Below are 26,666 nucleotides of genomic sequence, written 5' to 3'. Positions count from 1 at the left end.
AATGTTTGGAACACCATCCTCATATTTTAATACATATGTTTTCTGTTTCAAATAAAGAATGAAACATAGCATGACATTTTAGACAAAAATGTTCAGTAGCATTAAGTCGAGAAATGATTGAATTATGTTATCTCAAGTTAACATATTCACTTGAAATTGCTGTTTCTGATATTTCAACATTGTTGGTAAACTCTTTAAAGACTTTTCATGAAAACATTGAGAATTAGTATGATAACATCGCTCACAGTAATGTCAGGCCTTTGCCTCATGGAGTTCTAACAACATAATCTCATTATCTTCATCAATGTTTCCACACAGAGTAGCTCAGCTTAACTGATAGAAATGATGAACATTTCAAATTGTGTTAAAATACCTCCAGCTTATATCACAAGGGCTTTCATAATGTTCTTACCTGCTAGAGGTGTAATTATAGTCTATGCTTTACTTATTCACATTTTGTGAGAAATGCTTTACAGAGGTAGGGAGTTGGTAGCAAATCTGAGAACTTTTGCTTCTCAATGGGAAAGGATGTTAAAGGTTAAAGGTTCACAACATTGGTAAGATGTTTTTACTTTGTTTAAAAAAAAGTACCCAACAGTATAAATGAGGATTCGAGTCAGAAAATAATAGGCACAAATAAGTAATACAAGATTTTAATTCAGTGCCATTTACTCATGAGTTAAGTTCAATGCAAATGCGTCTGATATAGCTCCTTGTTTGGCCTGAATATTATTGTTAATGTTTGTAAATGAATATTAAACATGCCCCCGTGACACTCCTGTGTCAATTCGCTTTGGACTAAATGTATAAGTTAGTTCCTGCACAAGACTGACAGGTAAGGTGCCAGAAGACTGGAAGTTGGCTAACGTGATGCCACTGTTCAAGATAGATGGTAAGGACAGGCCAGGGAACTATCGACCAGTGAGCCTGACATCAGTGGTGGGCCAGTTGTTGGAGGGAATCCTGAGGGACAGGATGGACATGTATTTGGAAAGGCAAGGACTGATTAAGGATAGTCAACATGGCTTTGTGTGTGGGAAATCATGTCTCACAAACTCGATTGAGTTTTTTGAAGAAATATCAAAGAGGATTGATGAGGGTACAATGGTGGATGTGATCCATATGGACTTCAGTAAGGCGTTTGACAAGGTTCCCCATGGGAGACTGATTAGCAAGGTTAGATCTCATGGAATACAGGGAGAACTAGCCATTTGGATACAGAACTGGCTCAAAGGTAGAAGACAGAGGGTGGTTAATGGTAAGGTCCGATGGAATTTTGCTGAACAAAGAGGCCTTGGAGTGCCGGTTCATAGCTCCTTGAAAGTGGAGTCGCAGGTAGATAGGATAGTGAAGAAGGCATTTGGTATACTTTCCTTTATTGGTCAGAGTATTGAGCACAGGAGTTGGGAGGTCATGATGCGGCTGTACAGGACATTGGTTAGGCCAGTGTTGGAATATTGCGTGCAATTCTGGTCTCCTTCCTATCGGAAAGATGTTTTGAAACTTGAAAGGGTTCGGAAAAGACTTACAAGGATGTTGCCAGGGTTGGAGGATTTGACATACAGGGAGAGGTTGATTAGGCTGGGGCTGTTTTCCCTGGAGCGTTGGAGCTTGAGGGGTGACCTTATAGAGGTTTATAAAATCATGAGAAGCATGGATAGGATAAATAGACAAATGGTCTTCACTGCAGGGGGAAGAGTTCAGAACTAGAGGGCATAGGTTTAGGGTGAAAGGGGAAAGATATAAAAGAGACCTAAGGGGCAGCTTTTTCACAAAGAGAGTGGTATGTGTATGGAATGAGCTGCCAGAGGAAGTGGTGGAGGCTGGTACAATTGCAACATTTAACAGGCACCTGGATGGGTATATGAATAGAAAGGGTTTGGATGGATATCGGGAGGGTACTGGCAGGTGGGACTAGATTGGGTTGGGATATCTGGTCGGCATGGACGGGTTGGACCAAAGGGTCTGTTTCCGTGCTCATGTATCTGTGACAAAGGGATAACTGGACATTTATTTCAGCTGCAAAGTAGTCCAGTTTGTTATGGTTTAAAAAGAAAAAGTACAGTTAAACAACTTTAAAACACAACCTTTTACAAATGCTTAACAAAAAAATAAAAGAGCCAAAGAGAAGACAAGAAAAAAAATAGAAAGAATAATTGGAAAAGAGAATGTCATGAAAAGGGAAAAAACACAAATATGAAGAAAACAATAATTCCCAGAGTAATATCTAAAATATTTAATATTGAAATAACATCATAAGATGTATTCATTAATGGCTTGTTTGAAATTACATTTCCTTTCACTTCTTTCCTGCCTCTAGTCTACTACAATGCCTGTGATGATATATATAGGCAGTCTTTTATTCTTCTGTTCAATCTAAACTCCGACAGTGACCAATTACTATTCTGTTGCTTTTATCATTACTAATTTTCTCTTACATTGTCTCTGTTGGTTCACTTTCTCTTTTATCAGTAAGAGTCAGAATAAGCAATTTCAGCTCACAGCACCGGGCTATTGATAGGTTACATTTGATATTTGCAACAATGTACTTTTTCTCCTGCACTAAGGATATGAGCTTCTTTGATAAACTTTAAAAAGCTGGTCTGTTTCTGGAGTTTCCTTTGACACCATAGCAAATCCTCAAAAGACCAGAATAGACAGAAGAACAATGGAAACATTTTCAAAACTTCAATTAGTGCATAATCAACTAGATTACATCTAAAATGGATCCCTTCGTGCAAAGCAGTCTCCAGAATGAAACTGAAGGCTGGAAATCAGTGGGAACACCTGGATGGATCTTGATGGAAAGCTAGCACACCTTTGTGCATATTGGGTACTAACTGGGCAATGCTAGGCCTCCTGCTTGATTAAATCCTGTTCAGCCCTGAGAACTGCTGGACAAATCGAGGCTGGCAGCTATCCAAGACTGGCAGTGCCTCTCGGACTAGTGGCCACTGTTGGTACTACACTGGAATAGAAATCTCTCGGGGAACTTTCGAGGAAAGGGCTTTGAATCAAAGTGTCAGGGAAGGGGTTGCCAATGATGGGGACTGACAGCAAGGATACTTTCTTGGGTGTTAAGTTCTTCTGTAATCTTGTCACACACAAGGATTGGTGAAACACAGACTGATTTTCAAATAAACCAGCTATGTATAGATAACGTTCTCACTGGGAGACAATGTACAGTACATCTCAGCCCACTCAGGCTAGACTCGCTCCACTGAAGACCCTGCAAATCTGTCCTAACTCCCCTGCCATTTTTCCAGAGCCCTCCAAATCTGTGTCCCTTTATTCTATTTCCCTGGCCTCCCTCTCCCCCACTCCCATGACAACCACCCATAAGTCAGCTTGTATAACCCCAATTTCCTGTCTGCTTTCAGTTCTGAAAAAGTGTCACTGGACTCAAAAATGTAAGCATTTTTCTGTCACAGATGCTGCAAGACCTGCAAAGTTTCTCCAGTACTTTCTTTGTTTCAGATCTCCAGCATCTGCAGTTCTTTGTATAATATGTCTGCTAAATCTTTCCTTAAGTTACATTCCAAATCAAAGATGGCAGCAGAGTAGGACTCCTCAGACAAAACTCATTCACTCCATCCATTTCTTTCTTTTCATTTCTTTTTTCATACAGTCATAGAGTCATAGAGATGTACAGCACTGAAACAGACCCTTCGGTCCAACCCGTCCATGCCGACCGGATATCCCAACCCAATCTAGTCCCACCTGCCAGCACCCGGCCCATATCCCTCCAAACCCTTCCTATTCATATACCCATCTAAATGTCTCTTGAATGTTGCAATTATAGAACCTCCACCACTGCCTCTGGCAGCTCATTCCATACCCGTACCACCCTCTGCGTGAAGAGGTTGTCCCTTAGGTCTCTTTTATATCTTTCCCCTCTCACCCTAAACCTATGCCCTCTAGTTCTGGACTCCCTGACACCAGGGAAAAGACTTTGCCTATTTACCCTATCCATGCCCCTCATGATTTTATAAACCTCTGTGAGGTCACCCCTCAGCCTTTGACGCTCCAGGGAAAACAGCCCCAGCCTGTTCAGCCTCTCCCTATAGCTCAAATCCTCCAACCCTGGCAACATCCTTGTAAATCTTTTCTGAACCCTTTCATTTTATTTCTTCATTTTGTTTTCTTCTTACCTCCCATCTTTGACCCTCAAGTGAAGTCATTGTGGATTTCCAGCCTCAGAGCAGCATCTCAGCCTTGGTGCAGACTCCCCAGACTTGATGCAGACTCAGCGCGGGCTCCTCATCCTTGGCGTGGGCTCAGTGCAGGCTCCCTGGCCCTCAGCGCAGACTCTCCGCAAACTCTCCCGCCTCGACGTGGACTCAGAGTAGGCTCCCGGCCTTGGTATGGTCTCAGGATGAGCTCCCCTGTCTCGGCACAGACTCCTTGGCCTCGGCGCAGACTCCCGGCCTTGGCATGGACTCAGCGCAGACCTTCCAGCTTCGGCCTGGACTCAGCGTGATAACCCTGACCTCGATGCAGACTCCCTGGCCTCGGCATAGACTCAGCGCGAGCTCCCCGGCCTCGACGCAGACTCCCTGGCCTCGGCACAGACTCACCGGCCTCGGCACAGACTCACCGGCCTCGGCACAGACTCACCGGCCTCGGCACAGACTCAGCGCGAGCTCCCCGGCCTCGACGCAGACTCCCTGGCCTCAGCACAGACTCCCTGGCCTCAGCACAGACTCAGCGCGAGCTCCCTGGCCTCGACGCGGACTCTAGCCTCGACGCGGACTCTGGCCTCAGCGCGGACTCCCTGGCCTCAGCGCGGACTCCCTGGCCTCAGCGCGGACTCAGCGCGAGCTCCCTGGCCTCAGTGTGGACTCTCTGGCCTCAGTGCGGACTCCCTGGCCTCAGCGTGGACTCAGCGCGAGCTCCCTGGCCTCAATGTGAGCCTGGCACAGACTGGAAGCAAGACCCAGCATGGCCGAGTTGATAGGACTATTATTCTGAACTTTTTAATTCTTTATTTTTCTAATTTATTTTCCGAAGAATTTGTACTCAAGAACCTGTAACTAGATATCTTTGTACCCACGATGGGACCATAAGTGGTGATGCATAAATTTTGGACTGCTCTAATGTAAGAACATGCTACAATGAAGCTAATGCTAATTCTGACCTATCACTAATGCTTCACTCTGATGACGAATTATGGAACTTATCCATCATATTCTGTCGAGATGCATAATGACTGACAGCAGTTTAAGATCCTGTCTCTTAAAGATATATGACTATCTTATCACAACTGTAGGTACATCCTTTCTGATGCTGGGTTCTTCAATTGGGTGCACTCTGTATCAAGTCTCAGAGCTTGATCTCTACTCCACCTCTAGTATACCATCATGAATCTCCTACCAACCATTGCTTGAAATCCAGTGACAATGGGATGAGGCTACTAAATAGCCCTGAAGTGGCTACTTAAGAGCTACTAATGGCCTGTGGCTAGGAAGGCCGCTCACTACTTTTCCCACCTGGTGGGAGAGTTGGGAAAGTAGCGAAGACTTTAATCCACACTCTCAGGAACAATCAAATAAATCTCTCTAAAGCTGAACTCCAGGGGTCATAAACTTCTAACCTAGGATCCTACAATCCAGGCATTCCGATCGATAAAGAAAGGCTGTACACCTGGTAATGCCCATTATCACAAAAGCTGATCATTTCAACAGTCCAGTGTACGGTCCTTGGGAATTGTAGGAAATAGTTTTGTACGTGACTTGATCGCTTTCATTTGCAGGAATATTTAGAAAAAGGAGAGGAGTGGATCTAATTGCATAGACCTTTCTTAGTGCCAGCACAAACACGAATGAACCCCTTTTGTGCTGTAGGATTTTATGATTAACATGTTTCCCAGCAAATACAATACATTACTACACAACATGCAAATAAAGAATAAACTATTCCTTCTCACTTGCAAGAGTGTGACTGGAAGCACAATTTAAGTAGACAGTGGGTCTACATAATTTATAAGTCAATGAATATCTAAATGGTTACTTATGCCAAGAAAATATCTGTACATTTCAAGAGCTTCCAGTTGCAGTTCAAATAATTTACTTTCGGATCTACATTTGACTGTCTAAGGCTCATAGCTGTAAATGGCTGCAAATACAATGAAGAGATCATTTTTTTCTCTGAGTCACCTCTGATCAGATATGTTACTCGACCCTTCGGCCTCAGGTAATGCTGATGCTCCTAATTCCTTAGGTAGCAGACGGACAGTGGTTTTACTCTTGCTGTTAGCCCCTACCCTGGACCCAGCTTCTGAGTTTATTGTCCCTTCAAAAACCACTTTTGTCTTTCAGCATCATCTCTTCACTCACTTTATCACTCCAATGCTCTACCCTATCACAGGCCTTGCCTCTCCTTATCCCCAACATCTTCTGCAGTTTTGTATTTGCTTCAAATCTGTTAATTTTCTACCTCTTCCAGTTTTGTCTCATACTCATCACTTTAAAATGTTAAATCTGCTTCTTTTAATTCAGATGCTACCTGACCTGCTGAGTTTTCTAATAATTTGTGTTCTGATTTCAAATTTCCAGAACCTGTGCTGTATTTTCACTTTTGTACCTGACAAATTAGAATCTAAAGGCTAGGGTTTATATATTTTTGTTTGCTCCTCTGATTTTTCTCCCCTACTTCACTTTGAAGAATAGACTTTAGTTGCACAGATATTAGAGTGTCCTTTGATATTTTGCTGCCATCACCTTTCCTCATGTCTAAGCTTGAGGTAATAATACTGAAAAGCTGCTCAGGACAACACTTGACAAGGCTCAAATATACATTGAGGTGAAGATGGTAATCAGGACCAGAGTTCCTGCCTGACCTTTTTGGATTCTGATGTGTTCTGTTTAATTTAGTTTTCCTACAGTATCTAATAAGGAATGTCAAAATTCCACATTATTTTCTGCAGAGTAAGTACTGAACTGTTTCGTACTTGCTGTATTTACATATAGAAAGTTCAAGTATAATTTTCAATAAGACAAAAATCTTGGCTCTAGGAGGTCAGGAATAGGGTGAAGTGACCCTCCGCAGGCCACAGATGAGAAGGCAAAGTGGGGTTGGGGTGAGGGAGTCATCTCTCATGTGCCCCCTTTCTACACTAGGAGTCCCCCTCCTCCAGTGGAGACACTCTGCCCACCCGATCCACATCTGTTTCCCATGGGTGCTTCCTCCTCCATTACTCTCTCAAACTCTCCATCCGGTCCTGAACCCCTCTGTCCCTGCCCAGTCTAAGTCTCACCTTCTTTTTCCACTACAGGAGCCTCCATATTGACCTGGTATGGATTGATTCCTGGACTTTGTATCTTGGCACTGACTAGTCTCAGTCTTGGCCATTGTCATTGCTGTCACTGTTTTGACCAAAGAGCAACCAATCAGATTACCCAGAAACTCTGTGCTGGGGCATTCAGCAGAGCAATGAGAGAGATGGTTAGATTGCCAAGGTTCCCTCTAAGTGCTCCAATGTTCCATGCAAGGCGATTAGTCTGTCAACGTGGGTCACATAATTGATTTATGGTTCAGGAGGTTCTGCCGTGAATGGATCTTGGATGTCCATGTTGAAGAAAAACCAATTAGATGCTATCCTATTCAAGGCTACAGGCAATTAACACACAATGAGTGTTAGCCGACTGTGAGATTACTATGTTCGACAGAGACATGTCCCCATCAACCTTTCATATGGTTGAAATGGGAAATCCCACCACCTGAAAAACGATTGCCCTTTTTCAATTTGATTTATAAATCTGAAATTGACTTATTACAAAATAAGTATTAAATTACTGATTAATTCTTTGCAATTAACTTGATTTTTACATGACTGAAAATGTTTTTTAAAAATTCAAAGAGCTGTTTTGCTTGTTATTTTGGTGTACTATAGCAAATGATATTCAATGACTTTTTAGTTGAATCTATTAGTGCTGTGTTTAAAAAAAGGCTTCATTTTCTGTTAGTTCAGAGGCACTCAGACTACTGTAATTATCTGAAACCTGCTATGGTTCAATTTGGGACATGACCTGTTTTGCCATCAGGTTGGCTTCGAACTCAATGATTTTTCAACCAATGCGAAAGATTGGTTAAGTTATGGTAACTGAAGTTACCTGAATGTAATTTCCATTTAAAGTTGCAATTTATTTGTGCTGATTCCACCTGTTGGTTCCAAAGAAACTAATACAGGCAAACACAAACTCCAGGCCACATTTTTCTTTGATGTCTGCAATTCTCTTATGCACTCAAAATTCACAAAATGCAGGGCTTTCAAACAGTGGGTGAGAGGTTTGTTGAAATACCAAAACAAACGGATAAATAAAATACTGTTAAGATTATAGGAGAAACTCTCATGATTAAATACTGTAGCCACATTGTGTGATGTGATTAAAAGACTCTAAGATGACCAACTTACTTTGCTACATTTGGAGATCTAAAGTAAATCTATTCCGATATCTTTTCCATACAAAAATAATTTTAAAAATCAAAGGAACCCAACAGCTTGCATGCTGCAACATTCCGTCAGACAGCATGCATAATAAAAGTAATTATTTAACAGTGTAAGAAGCTTGAACATTAATCAATTGGAATTATACTTTGTTTCAGATACAATAATTCAGGCTCCACAAAAGAGCAGAATTCTGTGTGTGACTTGAATGCTGGAATGATCACATTGAATTATATTATGAACTCTTGTTTTATGCATAAAAAAGATGTTGAACTTGCAATATGGAAACCCTTAATTGACTTTTAAAAAAAAAACTCAAGTTACAATCCAGTGACTCAGGATCCCACTCAAAGATAAAAATCACACAACACCAAATTTTAGTCCAACAGGTTTATTTGGAAGCACAAGCTTTCGGAGCACTGCTCCTTCATCAGCTGGTTGTGGAGAATAAGATTGTAAGACACAGAATTTATTGTGATAGTTTACAAGTGTGATGTAACTGAAATTATATATTGAAAAAGACCTGGATTGTTTGTTAAGTCCCTTATCTTATAGATTGACCATGTTGGTTTCAGTTTTTTCATATGTAAATCGCAAAACGTTTTTAAAAAGTTACATTCTCAAGTGAACTTTAACAATTGGTGTCACGTCGGCCCAAATAATGTATTGAAGGTGTTAGCTCCCTGTGCCACAATGATCAGACTGATTCTAATCTTAAAAACTGATTTACAGAATCTTACATGGATTCATGCAGTTTTTGAGCAAAGTAAAATGTAATTCTGCAAGTACAAATTCACCCCACAAACTTATATATGTATATATGCATGTAGGAGTGTGTGTGTATGTGTGTGAGTGTGTCTCTCTGTGAAAGGGTGTGCACACCCACACTCCTATAGACACACACACACACACAGACCCTCTCTCACACACTCCCACACACACCCTCTCACAGACTTAAAACCCCTTTACACTCACACTCACACACATACACACACCCTCTCATACACATACACACCCACACGCTCACATACACATATACATTTGCGGGGTAAATTTGTACTTGCAGAATTACATTTTACTTTGCTCAAAAACTGTATGAATCATGTAAGATTCTGTAAATCCATTTTTTAGATTAGAATCAGTCTGACCATTGTGGCATAGATAGCCTCACACAGGGAACTAACACCTTCAATACCTTATCTGGGCTGACATGACACCAATTGTTAAAGTTTACTTGAGAATGTAACTTCTAAAAAAAGTTTTGCGAGTTACATATGAAAGGACTGAAACCAACATGGTCATTCTAACAGATGAGAGACTGAACAAATAATCCAGGTCTTTTTCAATATATAATTTCAGTTAAATCACACTTGAAAACTTTTGCTATAAATTCTGTGTCTTACAATCTTATTCTCCACAACTACCTGATGAAGGAGCAGCATTCCGAAAGCTTGTGCTTCCAAATAAACCTGCTGGACTATAACCTGGTGTTGTGTGATCTTTAACTTTGTACACCCCAGTCCAACACGGGCGTCTCCAAATTATGACTACCATTCAAAGCTGGCTGCACATTTGCCTTGTACATTCTAATAGCATTGAAATTTAGATGCTCTGTCATTAAAAATTATCAAGAAAAAATTGTTTTACAGAAATATGAATTGAAACCATCTCATACACTTTTACAAAGCATTAGGACAATCATCTAGGTGTTCAACTAATTGGAGTAAAACCATTAGACCTTATCACGTGGACAATGGCAATCTGGCAATGAAAGGAATACGATCGTAGATAATCTCATCATGTAAAATAGACAATTAGAATATACTAGTCATGACACTAAGGTAGTCACTGATCAATTGGTTAGAGAATGTCAAGTGACAAGCTAACTAGCCCTTTCAGCATTTAAGCAGCTGCTTTCTTTGCAGAGTAAAACAAGTAACCAAGATATCAAAGGAGAAAGACTTGGAGCATTTTCTTTCTTATTTTCTTTAAATAACTTGCAAGTTTGATTACTAGTTTTGACTATCCAGGTGATACAAATAGAATTTTTGGGAAAAATAACTCCACTCAGAAGTTATTGTCTCCAGAAGGACAAATTCATTAACTTTAAACCACTCAAACACAAAGTAACAGGATTACTAAGTTCAGCCCGAAGCAGCTAACTCACCAACATAAATGGATAAATAAAATACTGTTAAGATCAGAGGAGAATTTAATACTGTAGCCATATTTTATCTCCTGAATAAAAGAAACTAAGATGACCAACTTACTTTGTTACATTTGGAGATCTAAAATAAATCTATTCCTATACATTTTCCACACAAAAATGGACAAAAAGGACAATGAAACCTGACAGATTGCATCTTGCAACTTTCTTTCAGGAGCCACTTTCCCCTTTAACTTTATATCTGAACTCACATTCTCTAATCTACCTGTGAGTGTAAATGTCAACTGTGTCTGTAAATATATTTTATATAAAAAAAGATCAGATTATCTGATTTCTAAATTATTTTACTTAGACCAGGTTAACTACAATTAAAAAACCTCTTTTTAACAACTCAAATATCCTGTCTATTATTGTCTATGACAAAGGGCTGTCTATTATGGACAGCAAATAAACAGTTAAGCACTCACTGAGACAAATATATCCTTTCAAAAAATCTGTGGGGGTCAAACAAGATGTGGAAAGAGAGAGAGTTTTCTCCTTCTCCTCATCTGATCATAACAACTGCTTCATTAGTTTTTGATATAATATGGTAGTTTTTGTTTCAAACAAGTTAAATGAGAATTATTGTGACAAAGACTGAACAGACCAAGTTCCATTTGTATTCATTGGCTATTTTAAATTTCTCTCCTTCACAAAATAGAAAAATGTTAAATTGAACTTGTCCCAATGCAGCTGCGCCCATATAAAGGTTTGTTTGCAGGCATTATGAAATGGGCTCATTTGACATTAGCTGGATATTTTTGCTTTTCTTGGAGTGTAAACTTGAATTTGGTCAATTGATCCTCCATAACACATGCCAAGCTACATCAGCACAAACTGTACCTTTTTCATGCTCGAGCTTATAGCTAAATATTCTTCATAATGTTTTGTAGATAACTAGTAAGAACTGAATGAATGGGGAAAAAAAAAACCCTGCCCTGATAATAGTCAGCTTGACATATTGGCAAATTAATTAGCTGCCAAAAATGTGCATTTAACTTTTGCAGTGCAGTTTTACTTTACACTAATTCTTTTCTGAAATAAATTTCCTTGCAAACAAACACAATTTCACAAAGCAAATTTCTGGAATATTTTGTATATTCTTGATTATTTCCCCCCTGAGTATTCTATCAAATGGTCATCTCTTGTGGAATTTATATTGATAGAGACAGAATGTCTATTTAAATGCAAAATTTTTCTTTCACCTTTGGCATAACCAACAATATGCAGAAAGAACTGTTGCCTGTTTTGCCCTCAAACAATTTGTTTGTTTATTAGATCTGCCACTGATGCATTATTTTGTGTTTAGATTAGATTACTTACAGTGTGGAAACAGGCCCTTCGGCTCAACAAGCCCACACTGCCCCACCAAAGCGCAACCCACCCATACCCCTACATTTACCCCTTACCTAACACTATGGGCAATTTAGCATGGCCAATTCACCTGACCTGCACATCTTTGGACTGTGGGAGGAAACCGGAGCACCTGGAGGAAACCCACGCAGACACGGGGAGAACGTGCAAACTCCACACAGTCAGTCGCCTGAGGCGGGAATTGAACCCGGGTCTCTAGTGCTGTGAGGCAGCAGTGCTAACCACTGTGCCACCATGCCGCCCACGGTGTTCAAGTGCTAAAGCTGTAAGGTTAAGGGCAGTGGACACCTTTAAGGAGACCAATTGCCCCATAATTGGATGGTTTCCATAGTATTCTACAACAACATTTGCATTAGTCATAGCCCAGACCTACCTTTGTTAGTTGCTTCCAAAAATTAAAGGTAATTACACACTGCTGTAAGCAAAAAGTTCTTGATTTTATGCGTAAGAAAGTCTTTTCTGAAATTACAGTTGATAAACTGAGGCAGTATTCTAGCCATTTTGAATTACTTAAGTACACTTTAAAGTTCACTACTCCTATTGTAGGTTTTGTCTCAGGTTTTTGATAAAACTTGATTTAGACTTCTACACATCCAGTAAAGAACATGATGCCTGTTACAGAAAGATCTCTGTGGTAAAGCAGCATTGTGGAACCATTGTCAGTGACAGTACTCTGATAAGTCCCTGACTGACATAATATCAGTAAATGCTGATACATCAAAGAGATTTGTAACCTTTGCAAGAAAATTGTACTCACTGCTATGACTAGCATTTGAAGCCAAACCACACATGAAGGATCAAGTTTCCACTCTACTGCTTACAAGCCATCTTAAGTGAAGCAAATGTAGCTGTTAGTAACTTTTCCCCAGTGATTAAATTGTCGTCACTAAAACTAGCCATAAAAATAGTTGGTATTAAAAACCATAAGTTGCATTGTGCAGGAAATAGAAATGTCACATTAGTAAAATGATACTGATCTGCCACATCTGCCTTTGTCAGAAAGATTCACTATCAAAGACCAGCTAAAATTGTGTTGTCTGTAGGAAATAAACTGACTTCCACATGTGCTTCCACAGTTTACATTGCATTTCAGATGATTTTATTCAAAAATGCAGTTCATGAGATGAATGGTATGTTTCTTGCCAGCATAATTGAAGGTGGGACGTGGGTGTGGTAAACACATGAACAGCCTATCATCTTCAAGCTCATTCTTGCCCTCTTCACAAATTATTAGAGGGATGGTTAAGGCATCAGGCAGTCCTATCACCCATTAGAATCATTGAGACCCTTGAGTTGGAAATTACATTTCACATAGGGCTTCAATCTGTCTCCACTGCAATTTTCTTTATCCAGCTGGGGAATGGTGAGCAGCCAAGGAGTCTTTCAACACATGTGCAGAAAAAGGTGGTACTTTCTGTGAAGGTGAGCCTATGCTGACTGGGGACACTGCCTATTCTCAAGACAGTAACCTCCTCCCCCACTTTATCCCTCAATGTCCACCTTTAAAACCCATCTTCACCCAGGTTCTGCCATGCTAATCTGAGCACCAGACAGTTGATGTTCAGAGGCTGCTTATAGTCCCACCACTGGCCATTTGTTGATACTGGAATTGCTGGCACAGCAGAGCTGCTGCCAGTCGCACTTCCAGCATCCCTCTTGGGTCCCTGAGAGACAGAAGTCACAATCTGAATCATTTTTAAAAATTCATTCACAAGAAGAGGATAATATTGACCAGTCCAGCATTTATTGCCCAGAGGGCAGTTAAAAGTCAACCACATTGTAGTGGGTCTGCAGTCACATGCCAGACCAGGTAAGAATGGCAGTTTCCTTCCCTAAATGGACATGGGTGAGATGGTTCGGCTTTTCTGAGAATGGATTCATGGTCATTGTTAGACTGTCAGCTCCAGATTTTTACTGCATTCAAATTCCCCCATCTGCCACAGTGGGATTTGAACTTGGGTCCCCCCTGAACATTACCTGGGTCTCTGGATTAACCATCCAGCAATAATAACACTAGGCCATCAGCTTCCTTGCGTGAATGAAGGCAGCCTCAATACATTGTTGCTCTGAGGCACCAGATTGCGAGTAAGATTGCTGCCAATAGGTTTTATTTTTAAGCTAGATGTGTTTGGTGGGCAGCAGGGGAGAATGCTTTCCCCCGTAACATTCAACTCTATTCTTCTCTCCATTCTTTCCTCCAACAGAAAGCAGAACATCGCAGGTGCTAGAAATCTAAATACAAAATTAGTGAGAGGTCCAAGTCTCAACAGAACCTCTACAATGTCCACAAATGGGGAGTACAAAATGTCAAGTTAATAAATCCCATTCGCACAAAAGCATTTAAAAATGTGGATGAGAGCAATTTCAACATATATACATGATATAACCAGATAGCAAAAGACACTACGGATAAAAGAAATCAGCTGAACTTTTACTCATTTTAAAAGATTATTGGATCTCTGTCAGTGTGAAAACAATCTCTCAAATGAAATATTCTGATTCCACATTGCTTTTTATATCAGAATGATATTGTATTTTGATCAAAACCCAAATGGAATGAGAAGTAACTCATAAAATGATGAGTGATTCTGAGTTGGTGCACCTATTAAACCTCTAAGTCACCTCTCACAACATCAATTTCATTTCTTCAAAATAGCACAAAATAGTAAATATTGATTTTAAAGACATGCTTTTAACCCAGTATTTAATAATGCCTTGTGGGCGTCAGGGCCCCTGAGTTTAAGTAACAAACAATTAAAGAGACAGAAGGGAATGAAATTCATACTGGGTGAACATGCCAGATGGTATGCAGATTTGCCAATCACACAGTAGAAACAAATGTCATTATTTTACAGAAGAGTGATTTGTGGCTTAAAAAAATTGAAAAAAAATATTAAAAAGATAGCATTTTGAGTTGAAATAATTAATACTTCAGTAACTATTTTCTTTATGTAACAATGTTTGCAGACCAAGATGTCCAAATGGGTTCATGGAAGTATGAACAATTTAAATTTAAATAACAAAAAAAACCCGAATAACAGAATAAGATTGGGGTATGGGGGAAACAACGTCTAGTCATAAAAAAAAAGTTTTAAGAAGCACATTGGGGGAGGAGAGAGAGAAGTAAAGAGGTGGAAAGGTTTTGGGTGATGTGTGAATGGGATAAGTTAGAATATAGGGATCAGAGATTTGCATGACATCAAGTTGGTGGAAGATGTTGGTGGTTGGCTGGGACAGTTAGGAATAGCAGAGACTTTAGATTAAAAATAAAAGGCATGCAGTTACAATGGTGAAATTTAGAAGACCTAATGATGGAGTTAATATTTTGATGGAGGCTCAGACCAAAATCAAAGTTAAGAATGAAAATTTCCACAACTAAGAATATCCAAAATTAAAAATGAACACTTAATATACAAGGCGTCATTTGTAATATACCTTTAAGCATTAAAATTAAATGTTTATTATTGACAGCGATTATTTTTAAGTCCATCGGTTTGTAATTTTTGTGTACATTCAATTTCCGAAAAGTACAGCCTAAATTCAGAGGAGGAATACTATCAATTTTATCCAAGCCTGAATTCTGAACAATTCAAAGTTCATAATTACGATAAAAGTAGCATTTTATGGAGCAATCTAAGAAAATCCAAGAATATATTTGGATTCCTGTATTGAAAGTGTGGGAGAGTGCATGACTAATATATTTGTCAATTTATCAGACCTGAAATTATTCATGGCAGAGATAAGGTGGAAGCTGGAATCATCATATTAATAGAAAATGAGTTGCTTTCTCAGGAGTTTATGGCAAGCAGGTAATGTAAATGATTATATGCACTGAATACTTTATTGGCTGCATAGACTTGATGTTTCTTTATGTAAAGTGTAAATCCTCAGTGAAATACGGAGAGCTCTCAATAATCAATGTTTGCCTTGATCCTAATTGGTCATAAGGTACATCTGAATTGGTCACCAAATTGAATCATTAAACTGCTGCTTAAGATGATTTTTTTAAAATTAACTGCTTGAAGATCATCAGGATTGTCCCTGATGCTGAGGTGGTTAGTAACTGCATCACCCACAACAAAAGCAGCATGGAATTTGAGTTGTAGATTTGTGGTCAAAAGAAAAAAAATCCAGTAAAATACCAGAAACTAGAAAATCTAGCTGCAATATGAATGACTTATTTATGGTTCAATTGATGAAATAAGTAGTGAACTGAAGTCACCAGTTCCCCAATCTGACTTCCATATCGACAATATACAGCATCTAGATTGCTCACAGTGGCTGATAGGATGCTAGGTGCATACTAATAAGGTGATATACACAGTTAAGGTCAATAACAAATGATAATCGTCTTCAATAGGCTACTAGCCTCTATTTAGTGAGAATTTTACTTTGACACCCAACACTTAGTTAAAAGATGCAGTGAGTTGCTTCTGTTGTCAAGATAGGCCTTGCCTAACTCCTCATGTGATTCCACCATCATAAAGCAGGTGAATGCTGTATATTTTTCCATAACTTCACAGTGAATTACTTAAGAATGCATGACACTCCCTCACGCGACTCCACTAAAAACTGAATACAGAACAACCTTGATTATTCAAATGAGATAGGCGGGGGGTATTTTGTTCAGATAACTGATTGCTCAGATAACTGACAATGTTTTTCAGGACTTTGCGATCTTGTTTGGATAATCCAAAATTTGGATAATTGATGTTCAGATAAACGACGTTGTTCTGTAAACTCAACCATTAGTTTCGAAACAATTATAGAAACAGAAGTTAAGAATAAATACACATGGTTTGGATCACTACCATTTACTGCAGCAAAAAAATTACTGTGAGGAATATAAAGACAAATTTTACAATGCATGTATGTTTTCACAAAACGTGATAAATAAGATTGGTGAGTACACAGCCCTGTGAAAATATGATGTAACAACAGTTACAGGAACATGGCTTAAAAATAATGAGGACTGTACATTTAATATTCAAGGATAGAAGGATCGAGAAGGAAAATTTGAGTTGAGTGGAAGTACATTATTACAGAAAAGATTGTAGTAATGTAAGGAAAGGAGGGTGGAGCAATGGGCTCCATGTAGTCAGTGTTGAGAACCACAATGAGAATGTTTAGACTTCCCTTGGTATTCTTTAGGTCTCCAAATAATGCGAGAGATATGGAGCAGTAAATCTGCAAAGAAATCAGAGAAATGTGCAAGAACTCTAGAACAGCGGACTTCCATTACCTAAATAACATTTGAGATAATGTTAGAAAAAAATAAGCAGAAGGAAGAATTCAGGAGAACTTTCTTAACTCACATATTTTGGATCTAACTAGAATGCTAGAATGGAGACATTGCTAGAACTGGTGCAAGAGAATAAATTGGGCCAAGTGGACCAAGTTTTTATGGGGGAACACATGAATAAGATTGATCATTGTATAATAATGTTTAGATTCTCAATAGATAACAATGAGAAACAATCTAAAGCTCAACTTGTGAATTAGAATTCTGAGTGCCAATGGAATGAGTAGGGATCTAGTCCGGCTACAATGGGATCAAAAATTGACAGGAAATACTGTATTGGAATAATGGCTGATCGCTACATTCAAGTTGCACCAAAGCCAGGGCTTCTTAGATAGAGTAAATGAACAATCCAAAGAAACAGGGTGCAAATTGAATTCTTCAAGCAAGCATCCTGTCAAATATAACAAGTTGAGAAGGGATGGGAATTAGAAAATGACTGACAAAGAGTATAGTCGGCATAAAGGAAACCCCAAAATCTTTGATCAACATTAAAGCAGTGATAGTTAGTTAGGTAGGTTGGGCCTATTAGGAATAAGACATCTGCTCCTCTTGGCTGCTATTCCAGGCCACTAAAGAATGTGGCAGGAGGGTTTACAATAATCTTTCAATCTTCTCTGAATATTGAGGGAGAGGGGCAGGGGAGGAGAGGATAAGGGGAGGGGAAGGGAGTGGGTGGCACTACCAGAGGATGGAAAATGATAACTGTGACATTCTTATTCAAGAAAGTTTACAAGGACAGTAACTGCAGGCGAGTCAGTTTAACCCAGTGCTGTATGAGATCTTGGAAACAATCCTCAGGAGTAAAAGAAATCATCAAGCACAAGGAGAATTTTGAGTTAATTAAGGAGAACCAGATTTATTTTCAAATAAAACAGATTGCTCTTGACTAATTCATCTGAAGTTTCTGATGAAGTAACAAAGAAGGTTAAGAAGAAAAGAGGAAGCAATGGCTGTTACTCTTACTGACTATAAGAAATTATTGGTCAAAGTAGCACTTAAACAGCATTTAATAGAATTGAGGATAAGGAATAGAAGAATTGGCATCCAATTGTTTGAAAAATATTGTTTTAAGGTCAGAAGACATTGTATTATGATAAATAATTTTTTTCCAGATTGGATGATGATAAACTGTGGCTACCTAATGGTCAGTGTTAGGACCACTTTGTTTTTAAATATAATTAATTGGATATTGATGAACAAAGTGATATTCCAAGTGTTTTTGATTGTTCCCAATTTGGCTGAGAAGTCACTGAAACTGCAACTGGACTTAGATAGGCTGTCAGAATGGACTGGCGACTGGCAAGTGAGATTTAACACAGGAAGTGGAATTCTTTCCCAACAACATTGTGGGTGTATTTACAGCACATGAACTGCAGCAAAGTGGCAACTCACCACCACCTTTGCTGGGGCAATTAGGGACGGGCAATAAACGCTGAGCAGCCAGCGAAAGTCACATCCCACAAGTGAATTATATAAAAAAAAGTATGAGGTGTTTAACTTTGGCAGAGTGAATAGGAAAGGGCAGTATGAGCTAAATGTCTCAAAATGTACAGAAGAGAGAACTGGGCCTAGATATTTAAAGGTGGCAGTACATGTTGAGAGAGCAGTTAACAATGCATATAGGATTGTATGCTTCATAAAAAGGTGCATTGAATGCAGTAGCATGAAAACTATACTGAACTATTAAAGCTCTGGTTATGACACAACTAGAGTATTATGTTTAGTTGTGCTAATGACACTTAAGAGTCCTTGAGAAGTGCAGAAGAGATTTACCAGAATGATTCCAGTGATGGGGGAGTTTTGCCACAAGGTTAACTTGTAGAGATGGGAGATTGCAGTGTACAAGATTAGGACAAGGTTTGGTAAGGTCGACAAAGAAATGCTGTTCTCATTCTTTGATGTTAGATAAAGTAAAGGTGTGCATTTAAAGTTTTTAGTTAAAAAAATGCAAAGGAGTTTGGAAGGAGGAATTATGTTGTGGAGTGGGTGGTGATTTTCTCGAATTTTCTGGCTATGAGTGGTGGAAGTAGAGAGAAGGAAACCTTCAAAAAGAATTTGGACATGCACTTGAACAAAGTGAACTTACAAAGCTACAGCATACAGCTAGGGAATGGGACTGATTAGAATGCTGAACAGAGAGTCAACACAAACTTGATGGCTTCAACTGTCCCATTTTACTGTAATGACTTGATGAGGATCTACGGCAGTGAGTTTGATGGCACACAGCATTTATTCAAGAAGGTCCTATCTAATTCTGGTTAAAGAGTACTCCCACTGGATATTTAAATATTATTTATTGTAATCGAACCAATAGCAAAAAAGTAGACAAGTTGAACTTCTAATCAAAAACCTTAAACTTCATAACTTAAACTTTACCCCTTTTAGAAATTAATATTCACATGTACTAACAGATTTACAAAGACATAAATATTATGGGTGGACAAAAAGTGATTCAGGAATAGTGCTGGTTTGGACAATAGATGTTGATGAGTTGTTTTCTTTTGGTTATTTTGGTTCATGAAAACTCTCTGTTGATGACACTAGGTGCAGGTATATCGGTTCTTAGTCTTTCATTCATTGGTTAAAAATTTGCATTTTCAATGTTTCTTAAGATGATTTTCCCTTTCCCTTTCAACAGAAAGATCATCTTACAAAGGAAAACTGAGTGAGTGTAACTAGTTATGAGGAATTTTCTTTTACTTCTCCACACAGAAAGGAAATAAAACATGATTGATGCGTTCTTTTTGCAGGTTGGATGTTTCTGCTGCATTGTGCAAACGTAAGGCTTTAGGCATCTTCCCAGGAACCAAAGATTGTTACTGTGCTGAATTCCCTTGAACTCACAATAATTGGTGACAATTGAAAGCCAATCAAACACGGTCTTGTCCTGAACACAAGAGCCGTCTGGACTTTTCTCTCATTGCTTCAAAAAAGAAACATTGCTTATACAGCTTAGAATGTGCTCAAATAACTGCTTATTTAAAAATTCAAACATCTTCTTACCCAGTTTCCTTAGTTTAAAGCAATACATATTATTTCTCTTTTTGATCCACAGTCCAACACAAAAATAAAAGTGGTCTTTACTTGCCTCTGTAGGAGAGATGCAGTTCAAAACTACATTTCTTAACAAAGCATATGACAGATTGACATAAAAACATTCACCTTACATCCTTTCATTCTCATGTATCTTTCATACAATTTTATGAACAGATGAACAACAAAGAACAGTTGGCCACTTGTTCACTTAATATTTGCTTCATTGTCTAACTATCCATCTTTTTAATCATAAGTTCATTCCACTTTCCTTGATTCAGTATTGTTATCCTTTGATCAAATAAAAAAATAATTTATTTATCACATTGAGAATTTTCCTCTGATTTGACTAACACCTGTGCGTCCATCAAAATTTCCATCCAAAGTTCATTGCTGAATTTCATATTACAATTCTCATTGGACAGAGCTGTAATTCTCCTCAACAGGACAGCTTCTGGAAATCAAATTGTCATATCCATAATTGTAAGACTATGCTGGTGTCCAGCTTTCACTCGAGAGACTAATGCTACACAATGTACCAACACTCCACTGAGTCATTCTTCAAAAACTGGAATGATTTTAAAGCTTTCTCTTCGATTAGCTTTTCAACCATCTTGCATGTATGATGTTTTAGAGTATGGAAAGACATCCTCAGGAAGTCTTGGCCATGTAAGGTACCTGTTTATTGATGCTTGAGTTTTTCATACCTGTCTTCCCATAGGATTTTCATATGCAGTTTTAATGTATCCTCATGATATCTGGATGCTACCATTAATGTTTGAACTTCTGTCCATACCTCGCATATGGCTCTGTGAGGGTCTACACTTCCTCATTAAAACTTGTTTCAAATATGATAGCACTCCAGAATTCCCAGTCTCAACTTGAGTGTGAGCAATCTCCTAATTTATTTAATTTGGGATCTGCTCTCGGAACTCCAATTAATAAAGGCATGCCAAATAGTTTCTTTGAATAATCTTAATTTTTAAATAAAGTTTCACTTATTCCAACTCTCCTTGTGTCATTTCTGTGATCTCTGGCTATGAACTTTGTTCATCCATTGTCCTGGTCACCATACATAACAATACCTGGAATTCGTTCTTGGTCCATCTCTTTAGTCTCATTAAGAGTTCTGTGATTGTAAACAAAGCATAAACTTTACTCCACCCAAATCATTACCTCTCTCCACAGGTAATTTCTTAACAACTCCTACTGCTCTGGACAAGTCACACTCCAACGTCATGTTGTATAATGAAACTGCAATATACTCTTCCCTTAATCTGTTGATTAACACTTTGGCTTTCATTGAACTCTCCGGAGAGAAAACTATATCCTTCTTCAGCTAAAGAGCTTGACTAACTCCTATGTTCCTTAATATAGTTATGGGTTTGGCTGTATTCTTAGAAGAAAAAATACAGTTATTTTTTTCTTTTGCCAAGAATCCTGCATATCTCTCATCTAGCTTATTTATCTCACCTGCCCTCACATTGGTGTTTCCCCAAGATCGTTCGGTTGTTGTTAAAGTTACTAATTGATCTGACATTTTCCTTTTGAGTTTCATTTTCAGATTTATTTTTACAAATGCCAATTTGTTTCATGAACTCACAATTTCCAGGACTCTGAAGGATAGTGTCCCTTTAACCTTTGATTTTTACCTCTATCCCTAATGCTGTCCTCTCTGATCTGAGGCTCAGATGTTGTGGCATTCCCAGCTGTACCTTCCTTTACCTTGGCTACTTGCTTTTCTTTCACTCGTGCATCTCTATTCTTCTTTAATTTATGGGGCTGACAAGAAAAAAAAATCGGTTTTATGGATGAGCTCATAATCTTGAGCTATTACTGCTATCTATCAAGAATTTGCAACCCTTTGGTCTTCAACATGTTTTTTTTATTACAAAAGGTAGTGAGGCTCTAAATTTTTCCAAGAGAACAATCTCTCTCAGAGCTTGATTTCTTTTTTTTTTCACATGGTTTCAACTTCTATCCACCTGTCAAAATGACTTTGCTTAAATCTTTCGCATGCATCCAATTGATGACCCCTTGAACCTGGTGAAATCCTGCAATGCTTCCAAAACCCTTTGCTCTCCTGGCCTGGCTATCATCCTTAGTGGCATGAAATTGTCTACTAAACCCAAGCGATGTGTCAATTATATCTTTCAAACAATGGTGGACTGATCATTGGGATATTCCACTGATCACCTGCTTATCCTTGGAAGGATTCCAAAGCGTAGACATTTTAGTTCTGCCTGATCTTTAGTACCTTAGGCATCTGATGGCCACTGAAACCTAACTCTCTTTAAATCACCTTACTCATGGATTTGACCATCTTTTTGAGAAAGATATACCCTCTGTGACACTGGTATTCAGTCATCTGAAGGTAATTTGAACACTGCTTTGACCCTTTCCATCAGGGTTACATCTTCTCCTTGAAGTGCTCTTTCCACTCTCCTTTCTGAGATCTTCTGACACTTCAGAGTCAATAATGTGTGGAGCTGGAGAAGGCACAGCAGGTCAGGCGGCAACAGAGGAGTCGACATTTCACAACTTTGTAACATGTCACACTAACCATGTGGCTGGTTAGTTGCCCTTCTCGTCCTCCTTTGTCATTTGCCCTCACTTGAGGAGCCTCCATCAGAGTGTATGAGCATACAAAGGTATGAATTAGGTGTAGAAATAGGCTTTTCAACCTCTTGAGCCTGCACTGATATTGAATTATATCGTGGCTGATCTAATGATGCCTTCCACTTTTCTGTCTGCACACTTTTGTCCTTTGCCTCCGCTTGATTTCTCCAACAATTTCTCCAATGTACTATTTCAATGGTCTCAGGTCTCCTCTGTTTCCCCTAAACCCTGATGGTGTCCCCAGGGCCCCTCTTCCTTATAGCTGGACCCTTGACTGACTCAACATTAGGTGTTTGTTCACTTTATTCAGATAATAAATTCCTTTCACTCACATGCAGTCTGAGCTTCAGCCTCCAGTCCCACACTGTGCAAAATCCTTCGTCGTATTCTTGAGCTCCTCAGATGAAATTGCCATAATTTTCTCCCTACTGTGCACCCCATGTGACCATTGTTCAATTGCAGGAGAAGTTAAAAGTCAATGTGAATTGGTGGTTTAATGGCACCAAGTAGCTCCTCATTGGCTCATACCAGAAGGCACACAGCTCTGACATTTCGCTTCTCTCTATTTCAGTTAGGCATAATGAGTCAGGGACCTAACCTGATGTCACCATGCACGATTTTACAACAGTCCAGGCAGGATATTATCATGTACAACATGTAAATTTCTATCCAATATCTCTATCAATCTGGCAAAAATATGGTAGCTCTAGAAGCCAAACATAAGTTTTCATTTGAAATGAATTGTCCAACTGCTTCAGCTACTGGGCAAACATTATTTAGCACAACACCTAAGAGGAACATGCAAAATCCCTGTGGTCTGCATGTTCACATTTTAGCTGGCATTTCAATTCAGTGTCAATATTTATATTCTTTCTAATCTGGTGGTCAGGTTGTTGCAGCATATTGAGTATTCATTACATTATTATCCTAAAAGTTGCCTTGAAGTATGTGAACCTATTAGGTCAAATGGTGACTGTTTCTTGACAAACACATTGTGGAACAGCAAACCTCTTCAAAGAAAAATAATTAGATATTAAACTAATCTTTACTGCACAAAACTAGCATCCTTTGGCAGGATTCAATTCAAGAAAAAGGGTGCCTGGTTCAAGAGGCCCATTTTATGCTACTGTACAAAGTTCCCAAGTCCAAACTATACAAATGATTAACTTAAATTTCTCTCACATAGCAAGAAAAAAGAAGCTAACAATGTCGATAATTATTTTTTAAAAATTATACTTAACAATTCACATTTATGTACCCAAACAATCCTGAAAAATATTTATATTTTCTTACTAATTTTCTTCACAATTTGCTTCCTATCTTACTGTACTCCTGAGAGTTCAATGATTGTGCTTTCTTGCCCCAATATCTTTGAGTATCTTGTTGAAAGTGATGGGTTGAGGATGTTCTACAGAACGTTTGATGCCATGTTTTGTTTTTCTCACGTTTAGTGAATAACAAATTCTTGTTTCATTCACTGAATTCCAAGATGGCGATGGAATAGGACTCCTGAGCCAGAGCTCATCTGCTCTGTCCATTCCTCTTCTTTTTTCCCCTCTTTCATCATTTTTGTTTTGTTTCTTTTTACTCTCAGCAATGTTGGGGGTGAAAGCGAAACATGGACCCATGGCCTCAGCGTGGACTCTAACTCCCAGCCTTGCAATGAAGCACAGCATTGTCTGGGTTGGAAGGACTGTTATTCTGAACTCTTATTCCTCTATTTTTCTAATTTATTGATTGACTTTTTATTCCTTTATTTTTAATTTTTCCCCAAGCATTTGTACTTTAGGATCTGTTCCTTGGTACAATGGTATCTAAGAAGGTCACTGCAAGTGGTGACCTGTAAACTTTCCACTATACTCAGTAAGTAAATGCGACAATAAGGCTCATTCAACAAAACCTAGGAATGGACTTCTTAATTTTGGCTAGTACTACATTTGAAATGAAGTTAGCTAGAACTGCATACTATACGCAGAATATAGCCAGTCGTTGAGACATTTCTGTCAACAAGCCTTAGAAAGTTATTTGCCAGCATTTCTCAGCTGAACCACCACAGACCTCAACAGCTTTCAAATAAAGTTTAAGATTTATTTGTCTCTGATCATGCCTTCTTTCTGACTTCTGAACCTCAATTCACTGTTGTTCTTTTTCTCTACTGTAGGCATATGTTATTAAATTCCTTTCAACTGAAATTCCAGTTCTTTTTAAATAAAAGTCTTGTTCACCAAGGCATCAATAAACAAAGGCAGAGGGAGAGCCTCTTCTTTCTAAAGGTTACCAGTGCAATTGATGAAACTGAATGAGCAAATCATAACCCAACAGGAGTGAAATTCATATGAAGCCAAGGCCTATATTTGTCTAAACTGAACAATTTTGGAGTTAATGGATGTAGATAACTCTCATGAGAGTGTTAAATTTATCACATGTAATATTGTTGTTCAGGTCTTTCTATGACATTTGAAGTAAGTTTCTGACAGATTCTTTGTGCAGTTGAGTTGTGACAGTTCCACTTGAAGCTGTTTTGTAAAGCCCACTTGTCATTCCAGTGTTTACCTTCAAATATATGAGTTCCATTCCCATTGTTACCTTTCCACCAAAGTATTGCAGATTGTCGAATAAATGTTCTTGTGTCTGACTATGTAGGCGATACCTTCCTACCTGATGCACAAATACAGTTATTGTCCCAAAGATGTGAAAGAGGAATAAAGTGCAAACATCCCTGGAGTCTTCATTTCATCGGAACTTACATTTGCTTTGGATCTTTAAGTAATTTGCAAATATTTTACAGAATAATATAAGGCATTTGTAGTCAACTATTATTTTGTATTCCCAATCAAATTCCATAAACAGTTAAATATTGCAGTAATGTTTAGGGAAAAAAATGCCAATCTTTCTCTTGTATATTAAATTGCTTTTGTCTTAGACTAAAAATGTAAACGCTAGTAAATTTCAGTTGTTGATCAAACTTTAGAGCAATCTATTGATGACCTAAAAACTAATATTTTATGTTTTAAACATGCAACCTGATTTTTTTATATTCACAGGAGATGGTAAAAGCAAAAAGCACTTACACATAGCGGTGCTGGTCAAAGACTATTCTTTTCACTGGTTCAGCTGAATGGAAAGAAAAAGGCAATTTACACATTAATCAATAAAACTACTGAAGCTTAATATTTCAGATCCAATCTTACATTGCACTATTCAGCTTTGATTGCAGTATAATTAGTCAGAGCAAAAAACGAGAGAAATTGATGTTCCATTACCATTGTTACTTGCCTTTGTTATCACAGTCTCAAAAACGACATGATTGGATTAAATCAGGTGAAATCAAAGGTTATGAAATTTCCAATGCTTTCCCTGATTTTTCACATTGCATATGGACAATTTGTTGGTAGGTACAGTTTTATGTAGTTTATTGATTCTGAAAGGTTGTCAGTGGGCTATTCACTCTAGTATGACAAGAAAAATGAGATTGGAAGATGTAGGAGAAATAAGCTTTTCAACCCACTGAGTCTACTTTGCTATCCAATGGGATCACGGCTGATCTGATAATCCTCAGCTTTATGTTCGCCATCACCCTTGATTCCTTTATGTATTAAAAATCTGTCTACCTCAGCCTCTAATGATCTGTGACTATAAAGAATTCCACAAATTCACTACCATCTAACAGAAGAAGCTCTTCCTCA

General features: G+C 38.5%; 1 protein-coding gene across 6 annotated transcripts in view; it reads right to left on the bottom strand.

Moving 5' to 3' along the window:
* LOC122563239 (synaptotagmin-B) overlaps window positions 1–26,666 on the bottom strand; it is a 640,974-nt gene that overhangs the window by 300,692 nt on the left and 313,616 nt on the right. For 4 of the 6 annotated variants that reach the window (XM_043716847.1, XM_043716850.1, XM_043716849.1 and 1 more), the window contains exon 3: window positions 26,052–26,094. The exons of the other annotated variants lie outside the window; for them this stretch is intronic. In XM_043716847.1, coding sequence (XP_043572782.1) covers window positions 26,052–26,055 — 4 coding nt within the window. In that variant the 5' untranslated portion in view covers window positions 26,056–26,094. The remainder of the gene's footprint in view (window positions 1–26,051; window positions 26,095–26,666) is intronic. 6 annotated transcript variants of the gene reach the window in all.

The sequence above is a fragment of the Chiloscyllium plagiosum genome, chromosome 26 (assembly GCF_004010195.1).
Source record: "Chiloscyllium plagiosum isolate BGI_BamShark_2017 chromosome 26, ASM401019v2, whole genome shotgun sequence".
Classification (NCBI taxonomy): Eukaryota; Metazoa; Chordata; class Chondrichthyes; order Orectolobiformes; family Hemiscylliidae; genus Chiloscyllium; species Chiloscyllium plagiosum.
The sequence above is the reverse complement of the archived record's forward strand: the minus strand, read 5'-3'. Positions and strand labels throughout refer to the sequence as shown.